Here is a 12425-nt window from a genome sequence, read left to right on the forward strand (position 1 = left end):
TTTATTTTACTTTCGTATTAAACCTTAACTAATGAATATGAGAAGTTCAATTTTAAACTATTTTAAAGGTTTTTCATTTGTGTTTCGTTATAAAACTGTAGAAAAAACATTTTATGTGAAGAATTTGATATTGAGAAACCCTTTTTCCTTTTACTTGAAAAACCTAAAATGAGAATTATTGATGATTTGCAACACAGAACATCAACAACATGTTAACATGTTTTTAAGAGAAGTACAACATGCTAATAATAATGAATTAAAACAAAAAGTAATTTTATTTGAAACAGAAATAACTCAATACAATGACCTTTTGCAATGTCTATTGAATGCCCTACAAATCAATGACCTTCAACTTTCAGCTTGTATTCATTTAAGAAAGTATGTAAATAGAACAGGAAATATTATTCCTCAACTATGTACGGAGTCATTAAAACTTTCATTTGAAGGAGGTTGTAATGCTTCATTTGCACGTTCATTAATAGCAGATTGTTATAAAAAAGGAAATATTCAAGTCAAAAATTTTATTGTTCGAACTATTAAACAAACGTTAGAAAGTCAGTTTTCAATTAGTGTTATTGAAACTGCTCGATTTGTTATTGAAGAAGATACTTCAACAACAGAAGGAGGATGTAGTGATTTTTTTCCTATTATAATTAAAATATTTCAAAATACTCATGACAATGAAATTATTCAATCAATATTACAATTTTTATTAGTGGGGTCTTCTACTCATCCTGATTTTTTTAGTGACTATGGAAATCAATTGGTTATTCCTTTGTTACAACTTTCTTATTCTCTTAATACTAATATTAAACAAAATTATGCACTCCTTTTATCATCATTTCTTACTGCTGAACCTGATCATCTTTCTCAACATGTTGATGAGCTTATTAAATCTTGTTCATTATTTTTGGAAGACTCAAGTGAAGAAGTATGTTCTGCTGCAAATTCACTTCTTGCATCATTATCACATGCATTTAAATCACAATTACAATCTTATTTAACATCATTTACTACAATAATTTTAAACAGAATTGATAGTTTTGTTAATATTTATGATAATGTTATTGAAGATGAACCACCTCTACTTCATACTTTAGCTTCTACCCTTGATGAAATATCTGCAGAATATCATGATGAATTTATAGCCTTAGTCGTTAACATATCTAAATCACTTTCATGGCCAACAATATTATATGTTATAGGAAGTATTGTTAAAGGTTGGTTACAAAAAGATTTATTTTGTGATGTTTTTGGATGGGTTGTTCAAAAGATTTTTATTGAATTAAAAACTGGACAACCATCTTCACTTTCATTATGGGCATTACAAGAAATGTATATTTTTCTTCCAGTGATGTTGAGTAGTAATAATTATGAAGAATTAATTATCTATTTATTAAAAGGAAATGTTCAGACATATTCAATTTTATTACTTGAAACAATGATAGATGATTCTAAGAATGGAGTTGTTTTACAGTACATAAACCAAATATTAAATTGGGTTATTAATAATTTAAGTATTGATACTTCGGGTGAAATCAGTGTATTATTAGTTGAAACTATTACTGCATTAATTGATAGATCACCAGATCTCTTTTATGGGAATAAACAACTGTTTATTGTTATTACTCGTACTTTTTTAAATTTGATTCATAGAAATAAAGTTATTTCAGATAGAGTAATACAAAACCTTAGTTATGGAATTCCTAAATTTGGTTCAATGGCTCTTATTGGTTCAGAACTTCAATTAGTAAATGTTGTTATTGATATGATTCATAGTGATGATACTAGAGACCAAGCCGCTGCTTTACAATTATTAACTTCATTAATAGAAACAACTAATCAACCAGTAGAATTAATTAGAACAATGCAAAATGTAGGTGGAGTAGTATTATGTGGGTTGAGGTCAGTGGATGAAGAAGTAGTAGACCAAGCATTTACTTTACTTGGTGATATATTACAAAAAGATCCAATGACATTGGCAACTTCATATCAACCTGTAGTAGAACAAGTATTAACCAAAATGCAAACAGGGAATTTGTCCATTAGATTATGGGCTGTTGGTATTTTAATTAAATCATCACCTAATGGAATTGAAAACTTGTTTGCTCCCTTTGTTAATGTTCTAATTCGATTAATAGAAATTGCTACATCAGCATCAACAAAATCAAAACCTTTTTTAAAAAGAAATCTTTGTGTTTGTCTAGGTAGAATTGCTTTAAGAAAACCTGAATTAATAATTCCTCATATTACCTTAATTTGTGATGAACTTATTGATTCATTACTTGAAGTAGGAGATAATGAGGCACGTGTTGTTGCAGTAGAAGGATTTGGGCGTATTATTGCTAATCAACCTTTATGTTGTAAAAGTGCTTTATTGTCTGTTGTTAATGTATTATTAGCTGAAAGACAAATTACACCTTCAATGACATCATTCTGTAATTCTGTGTTACAGATATTGAAGAATACATATAATGGAGATGCGTATCTTATGATATGGAATAGTGTAGTATAATTCTCTCAACACAGATAATATTTTCATTATTCATTTGTCTTATTGTCTTATTTTCTTTTTAATTCAATGATTAAAGAGAAGAATAAATAGTAAATAAATTATAATAATATAGCACTTAACAGTGATGCATTAGTTTGATCAATAAAAGGAAAACGTTCTTTCATCAATTCATATTCAATTTCAGGATTTTCATGCTTAATCATATTAAAACAATCTTCATCTTTAATACATTCCTTATCAATATCCCTATGTTCATTGTTTAAATGTTTAAGAAATGAATTCGAATACACTAGTTTATTCATGTTTTACTGAGCGAATATTCAAGTTGTATCTTCGTTTTTATTCTCTGAACAATGAAATCACTTTATTATTCTCTTTATCTCTTGCTTTATCTTTTCTTTTTTAAATTGGCAAGAGGAAGAATAATTTTCTTTTTTCTATGTTTAGGAAAATTAAAAATATGATAAATGAATATGTGGTTCCACATGAATACACGTAATAATTAATTGAACTGTAAAAAGAAAGGAAAAAAATCTTGGGTTACTGAAGAAAAGATATGTCACAGTTAGATAATGACTCAATTTACCATTTAGTTGAGTACTTAAATAATGAAAAAGAAGCATTCATGGTTAAAGGTATCAATAAAAAATACAATGATATTTATAATAAATTTGAATATAATCCATTTTCAGTAAGTTCAACAGATTTATTTCCAAGAATGAAGAAACAATGTCTATATAATAAAAAAGATAAACAATTAGAAGGAATGGATCAATACATTTATTGTTATGTAGTTGGATATAAAGTTGTTTCTCAATCAAAAGAAAATAATGTAATTTTTAAAAAAGTTAGATTAGGGAAGCATGACCATGATAAAATGCCAATAAATTATATACCTCCTGGTATTCAAGAATTAGGCAAGAGTTGTTATTATTATGCGGCTAATACGGAAATTAATTTACCAACTACAATAACAAAAATTGGATATGATTGTTTTTATTATAATTTATTCAAATCAATTGATCTAAGCCATGTGTTACAAATTGATGTTGGTGCATTTAATATTTGTAATGAGTTAAGTGCGGTGACGTTGTCTGGTTATTTAAAAAATATTCCTTCTTATTGTTTTGAAAGTTGTAAAAGTTTGTTAGAAATGGATCTTAGATACATTGAACAAATTGGTGATTGTGCTTTCAATGAATGTACCTCACTATCTTCTATTACTATTTCAACAAATCTCAAAGACGTTTCTTATTCAGCTTTCAAGAAATGTTTTTCTTTACAACATATAGATGGGTGTGGAATGAAAGTATTCCATCCATCAATATCATCACTATTTTTTGATGTACTACAAAAGAATGGAATCTGTTGTGATGGAGAGATTCATTATATCCGAGAAGACAAAAATTATTTTAATAGTTTAATCCCTCTAGGTGTTAATATAATAGAACAAAGCGTTTTTTTGAATGATTGTATAACATCGGTGTCAATTCCATCTAGTGTTCATATGTTATCAGAACATAGTTTTGATTCATGTCGTCATTTAAAGGAAGTTATTTTACCAAATAATCTAACATCACTACCAACATGTTGTTTTAATAAATGTTTTGCATTAGAAAAGATTAATTTAGAAAATTTAATTTCTATAGGAAGAAATTGCTTCAATTGTTGTAAACAATTAAAAGAAATCCATTTGGATTCAGCAACAGACCTTAAACATGGATGTTTTGATAGATGTGATCAATTATCAAAAGTCATACTAAATAGTTGTATTGAACGATTTCCCAAAGAGTGCTTTTCTGGAAGTAGAGGGTTAAAAGAAATTACAATGAATAATATAAAAGTCATTGAAGACTCTAGTTTTATGGGATGTTCTGAATTGGAAACTATTGATATTAGTCAATGTATTTCAATAGGAAAATGTTGTTTTATGAATTGTACAAAATTAACATCAATTCAATTTAATTCTCAATTGATACAACTTGAAGAATCTATTTTTGAAAATTGTGGATTTATTCAAATAAGTTTACCATCAACTCTACGTTCATTGAATAATAATGTTTTCAAAAATTGTACATCTTTGAAGTCAATTGATATTCAGATGGTTACTCAGTTAGGAAATAATTGTTTTGAAAATTGTTCTTCATTGAGTAACGTAAAGTTGTCTAATGAATTAAAAATACTCTCAGTTCAATGTTTTAAAAATTGTTCACAACTAAGAGACATTCAACTCCCAAGTTCACTAGAAGTACTTCAAGATGATTGTTTTGATAAATGCACTTCATTAACAAACATTACTATTCCTTCACACTTAAAAGTTTTATCGAGAAATGTTGGTCTAGATAAAGGACTTGTTGAATTAAAACTATTTAGTTCATTAAAAACAATTCAAAAAGGTTGTTGTTTAAGTTGGAAACAATTAAAGAAAGTCATTGGATTAAAAGTTCTTGAAAAAATTGAACAAAGTGCGTTTGAGAATTGTGAAGAGTTAGAGTCTATTGAATTTAATCCAACACTTCAATTCATTGGAAGACGAGCATTTTATAATTGTAAGAAGATTACACATGTATATATTCCAAATAATACTATTGTTGAAGAAGAAGCATTTATGAACTGTTCTGGAATACAAGAAATCATTATTGGAGAACATTGTCATATTCCACGAAATTGTTTCCGAAATTGTGGTACTATTAAAGAAGTTATTATTCATGATTGGGTTGATTTTGATGAAAAAGCATTTGTTCATTGTACAATTCAATCCATTAAATCTCCCTGTAATGTATTAAATGGTAAAATTCCTTATTGGATGAGTGTTATTGCATCAAAAAATAATATTGAATGTTCTGTAATAGAATATACTCGTTACGATAGAATGTGTTATGGAAGCAATATTCCTATTCAATGTAGTCAACTTGGGAATAGAGTTTTTAATTCATGTAATAATAGTTTGATTATTCTTCCAACTATGATTACTAAAATTGGGGCTCAGTGTTTCAATCATTGCAAAAAGTTAAAAGAAATTAGATTTAATAAAATACTTGAAGATAAGATTGATGCTCCATCTACAATAACAAAAGTTCCATTTTAGTATATTTTATGTTTTATAAGTTATTATTTTTTTTGTGGTGATAAGAAAAAGAGAAAAACTATTGAAGGAACTTGAAAAGAAAAAAGAGAAAAACACAAGAAAAAGAGTTGAAATGGAAGAAATGGGAATTGATCAAAATGTGAATGAAATCTTGAGATTATTTGAAGAAGAGTTATTAGATAGTTCATTAAAAGATTTTAGAGATGTAATTGATGGAGACCTCACAATTAAAGAACTTGAAGATATAGTTAAACAAGGAATTACTGAAGAAATTCCTACAGTCATAGATGCTGCAAAACAATTAACTGAAAGTAATTTTGAAAAAGGTGATTTACTAAGAGAGGCTCATATCATTGGACAGCAGTATCAATTCTTACAACAAGAATTAAAATATTATAAAGAATTATTAAATGAACCAACCAATAAATAGTAAATAATTTTATGTTGGACAGTTTTGGTTAATTTCCATACGAAAAATAATACAATAAAACCATATTTTTCAAATTAACAAACATTATGGTTTCTTTTATTAACAAGAAGAGACTAATATAAGAAGCATAAAACCAAATACTTTTCCAATAAATAAATGGTTTAACATAACATTTAATGCTATTAAATGCTAATGACAAAGATGATAAACACAAATACCATTGATACCATAGATATTCCAGAAGAACATACCAAAGTATATTTTGAAATTGATTCACCACATTGAACACAATGTGATTGTAGGGATAAACCACTACAATCGTTGGATGGATAATCAAAAGTAATAAGAGAGTTATTAATAACTTTAAATTGTGTAGATCCTGAACTTGTAGAAGAACATGTTTCAGTGATATAGATAATTTCTTCATTAATTGGCTCTTCTTGCCCCCGACAAGGTTTGAGTGCAGCAATTGATTTTGGTGAAAAAGATTCAATAGATGAAGGCTTTATTTCTTCTACAGAAATTCGAGCACCTGAACAATCATTAGAAGCAAAGTGTAATATAAAGGAATATAATTTTACGATGACTAATTTCTTTGAACCTGTTTTTGTTATTATACACTCATCTTGCTTCATCTTTGTGAAAGATAAAATCTCTCCTTTACTAGTTTTTTCTACTGGAATAATTAATTCAAAAGCAATTGAAAGATTTATCAACACAAAAATGAGCATTGAATTTTTCTAGTTCTTCTTTCAATTTTCTTCCTTTGTTTGTTCTACAAATTTATAAAACAATTTAATAAAATTCTATATTTTTTAATGAATCATTCTTTATTTTTTGGTTGTTCATTTCATAAATCATACTATGATGATCTAATCAAATATTCATATAAGAGTTGTTCTATAAATGTTGTAAAACAAGAAGAATCTTTTTTCATCAAATCAATAGAAAAAATTTATGTTATTATTTCCTATTTAATTAATATTCTTCTTAAACTAAAATAGTTTAATAACAATCAAATTATTGTTATAAAAAACTATAATAATCATGACATTGATTTTTGAAAGACGATTCACTGATATATCATTGGTATTACTTTTCATATCCACAAAAACACTTTTTATTATAATAAATCACATTAACATCACTCTTTTTTATATATTCTATTGAATTTCTATCACAGGGAATATTAAAATATTATTAAAAAGTTTTTATATTATTAACTTAACTCTCTTATAATATTTCTATTTAGTTTACTGAAAAGAGGTTACTAAATTCTAATTGGTTGGTTTTATGGCTATAATGAAATGTGACGTAGGATTAGAAAGTTTGGACTTAAGAAAAAAAGGATTAAACCTCTAAAAAACATACTCGTATCAGCCAATTGTCTTAGTAGTTTTGCTTTATTTTGTATCTTTGATTTCTTTATTTTATAATTTGCATACAGAAATGCATTATGACATTATATTACTTTGGTATAGAACAACATTGTTAATTTGTATTATTTATTTATGCTTAACTTTTTTCTCTTCATAGTTAGGATTATTTCCTTGTTTTTTCATTTCACTTTCAATTGACTCAAAAAACTCAAGAGATATACGTGTTTGTTATTTTGAAAGAAAGTTTTATTAGAATGTGAAGAAGAAAGTAAAATACAAATAAACCAATCATACATAATACCAAAATTAGACTAAAATAAACAAAACGATAAGAGACAAAAAAAAAATTGGATTATAACATTAATACTAGTAAAATATGTCTCAAAAAGAATATATAAAATAGTCAAAATAATAATTGTTATACATAAACTTAATAACAATATGATAAAATCTTGTTTACAATTTTTTATTAAAAGTTATTTTTAAGATTTTGATTGATTTTTACTAAAAACAATTAAGGGTTTTGAACCAAAAACGTGAGAATACGAAATTTGATAGAAAAGAAGCTTCTTTTTATTGAGTGATAAGATTTTTTTTAAGTCTCAAATTTTTGTTATTTATTTTTATTAAATAATTAAATGAATATTTAAAGTAAATAAATTGAATTAACGTAGTGCTAAAAAAGAAGACAAATCAGATAAAAAAGGAAAAAAGAGAAAAAAAGAAAAGAAAAAGATTGTAATAATCTCAAAAAGATTACTTGGGTTTTCCCATTCGCAGTTTTTACCCGCTCTGCGACTTATTAAATAATTTCTTGCACTCTCTACAATACAAATCATCATTTAAACTTATCTATTCAAAGAAATGTATTGCTCCTGACATCCCTCATTTAATTGTTATTTTAACGTTATTCCTTTTAATTCAAACAGCCTCTGGTTCTTGTGTTGATTGTGAAGCTAATTATTTTAGGTGTCGAGCTGATGCTGCTTTAAACCATATAAATAAGTCTAGTGCTTCATGTAATTGTTTATTAGAAATGGTAAATTGTTATAAATCTAATGAATGTAAAAATGAGGAAAAAATTATAAAAATTGATTATGATTACCTTCATTGTTCATTTGTCATTCCTGACTCTTTAACTGCTTCTTCAAAGTCTCTTATTTCTGTTCCTATTGTTCTTATTTGTTTCCTTGGGACAGTTGTAGTTATATGTATTTGCTGTATTCTTCTTTTGGTTGTTCATCCTCATAGAGATACTTCAGATCAAGAAGAAAATACCATTCCTTTAAAAACAGTTATTATTCCAACACCTTCTCCAACAGATACTGAGGAAGATATGAATAAAATTTGTAAAGTATGTCTTGATAATGAAAAGAATACTGTTTTTATCCCTTGTGGGCATATTTGTTGTTGTTATGAATGTTCAAAAAAATTGAGTAAATGTCCTATTTGTCGTGCTCAAATTACAACCATTGTTAAGACGTATGATGCTTAGTTCATTTCTTCATTAATATTGAATTTTTATTATATTTTCATTCTTTTTCTAATAACAATTATTTTATATTTTTTTTTGTCTTTCGTTAATAACATTTTAGCTGAATGATGTAAGAAAGAAGGAAAAAGAGAAAAGTCACAAAAGCTGATAAAGAACTTACAAAAATAGAACCCTATAAAAAGAAAAAAAAATAAAAAAAAAGTACTTATTGTTTAATTGACAAGTATGCCTGAAACAACCACTTCTGCTGATCTTAGTAATGCAGTTTCTATTAATATTGATTGGATTGAAAGCGATCCTATCATTTTTACAGTTAAGTTAGATGATAAATCTTCAAATGAAAAAGCAAATGAAAGACCTGTCAGTGTGAATATCTCAGGATTGTAAACAAAATAAACATAATTTAAATATTTATTATTTTTTTTTTGTTTAATGTTTGAAGAAAAACGAAATCTAAATTTTATGTTTGTTTATTTTGCTTTTTTATATTCTGTTTACAAAGTGTTTTATTATAATTAAGTTATTTACTTCTTTTTTTATTCATTCAATATAATACTTTATATATAGTTTATTTAACTTTATTTAAATGACTTTTATCTAAATTCCTGAAGAAAGGAAAAAATAAAAGAAATAACAATGTTGATTGACTTTACTTAGTTTTTCTGTTTTTCAGTTCAATCTAATATTGTCATTTTCAGTAATTCTAAATATTTTTATGTATAAATTTCTTTCTTATTCAAGTAAAAAAAAAACAAATAAAATTTATTTTTATATTTAATTAATAAATCAGATTATTGTTAGAGATATTATTGTTTGTCTTTGGGTCATGATAGTTAGTTTAATGTTTTTCATAATTCTTTTATTAGTTTAATATGAAATATTAATTTAAAAGAACATTATATAATAAATAGAATAAGTTTATAGAAAATGGAAGTGTTTGGAGTTTGTTAATTAGTATTATATTAAATATTTTATAACAAATGTTATACTTTTTATCTTTACAAATTAAAGTTATTGTAGAAATTGAGACTTATTTAATTATTTTTATTTTCTAGTTTGTATTAAGTAATTCTGTATCAAATTCCTTTTTGAATAAATTATATTTTTATTAACTAAATAAAATATCTATTTTGAAAATTTCTTGTTTTAATTCTTTTCTAATAAACAAATAATTTAAAACCATAACATTTAAATTAATTTGTTTGGATTTATAGTTTACAGATAATATAACAAAAAGGAGTTTATTAATTTTATCGAATATTAGTTTTTAACTATAGTGTTGTTACTTTAAGTAAAGCTAGATTAAATTATATTAATAAGTAATAATAATAATAATTCTAAAAGAATTTAATTAAACAAACAAAGAGAAAAACTTTTTTTGAAGTTTTTTGGTGTTTTCTTTCAAATTCATTACTAATTTCTTAACTAAAAGATTTGGATAACTAGTGAAAAAGGTAAAGTTGGAGAAGAAATTATTAGGAAACATGATGAATTATTTAAGTGGTGGAGAGAGATGAAAAGAGAACAACGGATGACAAGAAATAATAATTAATTCACTCTATTATACCCATTCTGAGGAATGTTATTACTCAAATTCTGTATTAAACTAGTAAATTCATTTAATACTTTTCCTTCAGCTAATTGTTCAATACAGTCAAATAACATAACTTCTCCTAATGATTTAATTAATGTTCCAATTAAACCAATCACTTGAGAAGAGCACATTAGTAATAATATTGTAAAATAAGAAACACTTCCACCATAATATATGAAGGAAAGAAGAAGAACAAGAGTCATGACTAATCCGCACATACTTGATTCAAAGATATTAATTAATTCTTTTAAATGTAATTCATCAAAAATACTACTCATTGAACTTTGTTTAATTTTTTCATTTAGTCCACATCTAGAATGAATATAAGTATGTCCATAATATCCGATAAATACAAAAGGTGAAATAGATGTTTGAGTTGAATTATTTTCTTCAATAAATTTTTTTAATTTCATTCCAATAAATGTTGTACCAATTGGTATCTTTATTAGTAATTTGCATAATGAAATTGCCATTGAAATAAAACTAGATTCAATAGCATATGATGCTGATCCTAAACGATATGAAAATGTTTTGATTAATGCTTCTATTGGATGAAGCCCTTTGTTTTCATGTAATTTATATGAAACAGTCGCTGAGAGGAACATTGTAATTATTGACTCAAAGATATAATAAAACATATTAGAAAATATCATTAATAAGACACTTGCAACAAAACCCATTGGTGGTGTAATGCCTGGATATCCTATTAGATTTAATGAAATGATACTATGAAATATTAACATAATAATAATTGTAAAGATAACAATCAACATAATTGTAGGAAGGATAATTAATATTGATGAGAAGAAAAAACTGAATGAGGTGTTATAAACAATAGATGTAATTGTCCAATTAAAGTTGAAATACCCCACTTTTTTATAAATTAAAGGAATAACAATAACAATAGTAAGAATTAATTCTAAAGGATGATGTGATAATCCATTATTCATTCCTAAATAAAAGAGTAATACAGGAAATATAATTGTTGGTATTATAACAGAAAGAACTAAATTTAAACTATTCAATAAATATCATTTTAGAATAAAATATATTAAACACAAACTAAGTAATTATTGTTGGTAAAATACGATAGAACAAAAGAGTTCCAATGAATAATAAAATAATTATAATTACTGAAACTATTAAAATATTGTAATGTACATAACTAAACAATTCTCCTGAAATCCATTGTTTTTGAGAAGTATTAACATACACATTTCTGGGGTCTTTAACAAAACCCATAATCTTTTTATAAAGTAATCCATAACATAAGTAAAATAACTGTTGCTAATCCTTTTCTATCATTTAAACGATCAATTTTAAAATATGCTGATTCATCAAATGCTTCTTCTGGAATAGGAATTTCCATTAACTTTTATTAAATCAAAAATTTTTTTTAAGTTCTTTTCTTCCTAAAAAATTCCTTTTTACTTTTCTTGCTTCATTTTTATTTTTCTTTTCTCATTCAAAAGAATAATAAGATTGAATATTGCTTTATTAAAACATCATTTAGTCTTATTAACATGGTTTGTGGTACCAAACCTCTTTTGTTTCTCTTATATTGTCCTGAAGAGACAATTAAAACCCTTCATATCATTTTTCCTGTATAATCGGGAATTTCTCTAATTATTAAGAACTTTAAAATAAAAAAAAATCTTAAACGTTAGATTATCTTATGTCGAACGAAGATACTCCGAAAGTGATATTGAGCACATATCCAACAAATTTAATGATAAACCAACCAGCAACAATTCGTTATCAAACACTTCGGAAATTAGTAACAGGATTTGAAAAAGTAGGTGCTGTTGCATCAAGTGAAAAATTGACGGAGGCAGTGTTTCGTGTATTAATAAGTAATGAGGCAGATAAAACTTACAAAGATGCTTTGATTCAAATAGTTCCTCAATTAGTTAAAGTGTTAATG

General features: G+C 25.4%; 6 protein-coding genes across 6 annotated transcripts; 4 read left to right on the plus strand and 2 right to left on the minus strand.

Annotated features, from left to right (window-relative positions):
• Positions 1-217: 217 nt before the first annotated feature.
• On the plus strand, positions 218-2515 carry EHI_110580 (HEAT repeat domain containing protein; the record flags this gene model as incomplete). Its single annotated transcript, XM_649163.2, has 1 exon — positions 218-2515. One exon carries the CDS (start codon positions 218-220, stop codon positions 2513-2515), a length of 2298 nt encoding a protein of 765 aa, XP_654255.2.
• A 556-nt stretch (positions 2516-3071) lies between these two features.
• EHI_110590 (uncharacterized protein) lies at positions 3072-5603 on the plus strand (the record flags this gene model as incomplete). The annotated part of the gene is made up of 1 exon (XM_649164.1): positions 3072-5603. The coding sequence occupies one exon, from the start codon at positions 3072-3074 to the stop codon at positions 5601-5603; it is 2532 nt and encodes an 843-aa protein (XP_654256.1).
• A 112-nt stretch (positions 5604-5715) lies between these two features.
• On the plus strand, positions 5716-6033 carry EHI_110600 (uncharacterized protein; the record flags this gene model as incomplete). Its single annotated transcript, XM_649165.1, has 1 exon — positions 5716-6033. One exon carries the CDS (start codon positions 5716-5718, stop codon positions 6031-6033), a length of 318 nt encoding a protein of 105 aa, XP_654257.1.
• A 182-nt stretch (positions 6034-6215) lies between these two features.
• On the minus strand, positions 6216-6764 carry EHI_110610 (uncharacterized protein; the record flags this gene model as incomplete). The annotated part of the gene is made up of 1 exon (XM_649166.1): positions 6216-6764. One exon carries the CDS (start codon positions 6762-6764, stop codon positions 6216-6218), a length of 549 nt encoding a protein of 182 aa, XP_654258.1.
• A 1684-nt stretch (positions 6765-8448) lies between these two features.
• On the plus strand, positions 8449-8916 carry EHI_110620 (zinc finger domain containing protein; the record flags this gene model as incomplete). Its single annotated transcript, XM_649167.2, has 1 exon — positions 8449-8916. One exon carries the CDS (start codon positions 8449-8451, stop codon positions 8905-8907), a length of 459 nt encoding a protein of 152 aa, XP_654259.2. The 3' UTR covers positions 8908-8916.
• Positions 8917-10455: 1539 nt separating this feature from the next.
• EHI_110630 (uncharacterized protein) lies at positions 10456-11451 on the minus strand (the record flags this gene model as incomplete). Its single annotated transcript, XM_001913389.1, has 1 exon — positions 10456-11451. One exon carries the CDS (start codon positions 11449-11451, stop codon positions 10456-10458), a length of 996 nt encoding a protein of 331 aa, XP_001913424.1.
• Between the last annotated feature and the right edge of the window lie 974 nt (positions 11452-12425).

This window comes from Entamoeba histolytica, genomic scaffold (genome assembly GCF_000208925.1).
Source record: "Entamoeba histolytica HM-1:IMSS scf_1104750517953 genomic scaffold, whole genome shotgun sequence".
Lineage (NCBI taxonomy): Eukaryota > Evosea > Mastigamoebida > Endamoebidae > Entamoeba > Entamoeba histolytica.